The 2,661-nt window shown below is 33.8% G+C and overlaps 1 protein-coding gene across 1 annotated transcript; it reads left to right on the forward strand.

Moving 5' to 3' along the window:
• Positions 1 to 414: 414 nt before the first annotated feature.
• LOC110107142 lies at positions 415 to 1,005 on the forward strand. Its single transcript, XM_020837313.2, has one exon. The coding sequence runs from the start codon at positions 415 to 417 to the stop codon at positions 1,003 to 1,005; it is 591 nt and encodes a 196-aa protein (XP_020692972.1).
• Positions 1,006 to 2,661: the final 1,656 nt, after the last annotated feature.

The raw sequence follows: 2,661 nt of genomic DNA on the forward strand, positions 1-2,661 counted from the left end.
ACAAGCTCTCTGTCTTTTTTTTTTACAGTGTGCTGAATTCTCTTTGGAAGCAAAAGTGGTAAGACTGACCATAATGCAGCAATAATGAGCCATATTATTCCTTCTAATCTAAGTTAAAATAATTGCGATTGAATTACAGTAATTATTTCAGCTTTTGTTATAACATTTTAGCTAAAGTTTCCCCAAAATGCCCATAACTTGTATGAATATGACATGTTTACCACAAAATAAGATAAATATATATTCATATTCATAACAAAATCTTAAGCCCTTAATTCACAAAAGATAACACGTATTTGAATTAAAAACGATGGCAATCATGTGAATTCAATGAAAATCAAATGGCAATTGTATGACCAGCATTGTTTATAAAGCCGTGTCCTCTCATGCTTCTGAGGTGCTCCCTTCAGCCTCATGGCTCAACAACCTTATCTCACATCTCATTCCTATAATTCCTCATTAAAAGCTTCATGCCAATCCCTCAAGATCAAAACTCATGTAGAAGCTTACATTCTAAGACATGTGTGCCGCATCGTCCGAGCTTTATCAAGTGCGAAATCCTTCCTTTTGGAGCTATTGAGCTTAACAACTTCGACCACCAACAAGAACTCGAGCAACTATATCACGAAGATGAATAAGAGAAAGAAGATAAAAAGGGTGCTAAAGTCTATCACCATGTGGTGTAATTGGCCTTCCTCGCACGTAATTCCGATGCCCGAGCTTGCGGCGAGCTTCAGAGGTCATAATGCCATAAGCCAAACATACTATGATTCAACATGGAACTCGATTGTTATCGTCGATGACAATGATGATGGATTAGAGAGACAACTCTCTGGCTACCTCCAATGGCTTGAAGAAAATGAATTGGGCGGCAACCACGGTGATGATACAATTGAAATTGATCGACTTGCCGAGAAGTTCATCGCAAGCTGCCATGAGAAGTTCAGGTTGGAGAAGCAAGAGTCTTATAGGAGGTACCAAGAAATGCTTGCAAGAAGCATGTGAATTGGTTCTTGTTGTTTGTTTCTTTTGGTGGTGTGGTTAGGATTAGGAAGAGTTGGTGAACAATTCAGAATTCAGTTTGATTGGATTCTGCATCAATAGCCTTCTCCTGGTTTATGCAAAGTAATATGATGGAGAGATAAAGTATCTTGGATGGATGGCTGTGATCTAGTTTATGATTTTGTTTGCGGTGAATAATGATATACTTAGAATCAAATAGTATGCTCTTTTTTCAAGGATTGATTGGTTATAGTAAGTGTGTTTAGTAGCGAAAGATGATCAATCTGACTTTTGTTCGAATTCTATTTAGAATTTCAAGTAAGTCCATTGCTCAAGATCGGTTCAAGTTTAATTGAGCTCATTAAGACATACAAGCTAATCTTAAGCTGAATTCAATATATATTATCACGTTGTTACCGTGATAGAAGAAGAAGAAGATGATGATATCGAGTTGAAGATGAACAAGCTACTCCTTGTTCTTAAAAATACTTTCAAAGCTTAATTTGTTAATGTAGACTTGATGAATCTAAATTCATCAAGTTAAGTAATGTTAACTTCATTCAAAACCTTTCAATTTTACATGTTTCCATTGTTTTCTTCATTGTTTTGAAAATCGGATTGGACCGGCCGGTTCAACCATAAACCGGTCTGGTGGCCGGTCCGATCCAGCTTACAAAACCGGTTCTGCATCGAACCGAATCAAACCAGATTGAACCGGCGGTTCAACCAGTGAACCGTTGAACCGGTCCAAGTTGGAAAAAACCGGCCAGTTTATAAAAAAAAATTATTTTTGTTTTAATTAAATTTTAAACAATATATTTTAATTTATTAAATTCGGTTAACATTTTAAAAATAAAATTTCTTAAATATGATAATTAATTATGTCATAATTTATGTCAATTATCTCAAATAACTCACATAATTTGTTTAGTAAAAACTTTTCTTGCTACTCGGAACATTTAGATAGTACATTCTTCTTTTTCCCCCCCCTACAATTTGATTAGTTATAAATAAGTATGCAAATGAGCCTAAGGTTCCGTTTGGAACAGCTTTTTTGCTATTTTAAAAAGCAATAACAAAACTGTCCCAAACGAAGCCTCAAGCTGGACTAGTAGAGCTTGATTCCTTTATTCTAAGGTATATATGTTTATATTTGTTAATGTTTACAAATCTCTCGTTCAAAATTGATGCATGAATCTCAAAATTAATATTACACTAATCTTAAAGCAGATCTAAGATTTTTGAAGCTCATCTGATTATATTTTAGTAAAGGTATCATAATACAGTTTTTTTTTTTTCAAATTATGGCAAAAGATTTAGAAGTAATGCTTTAGTTTAAAATCAGATGCTGAGTTTGCAGATTCTTTCAACATTGTTGTTGTTATTTTCCTCACATAAGTACAAAAAAAAAGCCCCTTTTGTTGGAAACCTTAAATCAAATAAGCTTGAGAGCCAAATGGGACAAATTTGGCCCTTCAGCTGGCTGAGCTATGTACATTGTTACTTTTTTTTCAAAATCAACAAACTCTTTGTATCATATTTAATTTTTTTATTCACATGATATATTTCACTATTTTCGTACATGTATTCTCACATTTTGTTTATATATTTTCAAGGTTATGAAGATCAAATAGAACAATGTACTAGAAGGAGAGGATC

Source organism: Dendrobium catenatum, unplaced genomic scaffold, assembly GCF_001605985.2.
Source record: "Dendrobium catenatum unplaced genomic scaffold, ASM160598v2 fragScaff_scaffold_1448, whole genome shotgun sequence".
Taxonomy (NCBI): Eukaryota; Viridiplantae; Streptophyta; class Magnoliopsida; order Asparagales; family Orchidaceae; genus Dendrobium; species Dendrobium catenatum.

What these genes read in the sequence shown, in the direction of transcription:
- LOC110107142 (XM_020837313.2), top strand. Translation starts at nt 415, where the DNA reads ATGGCTCAACAACCTTATCTCACATCTCATTCCTATAATTCCTCATTA.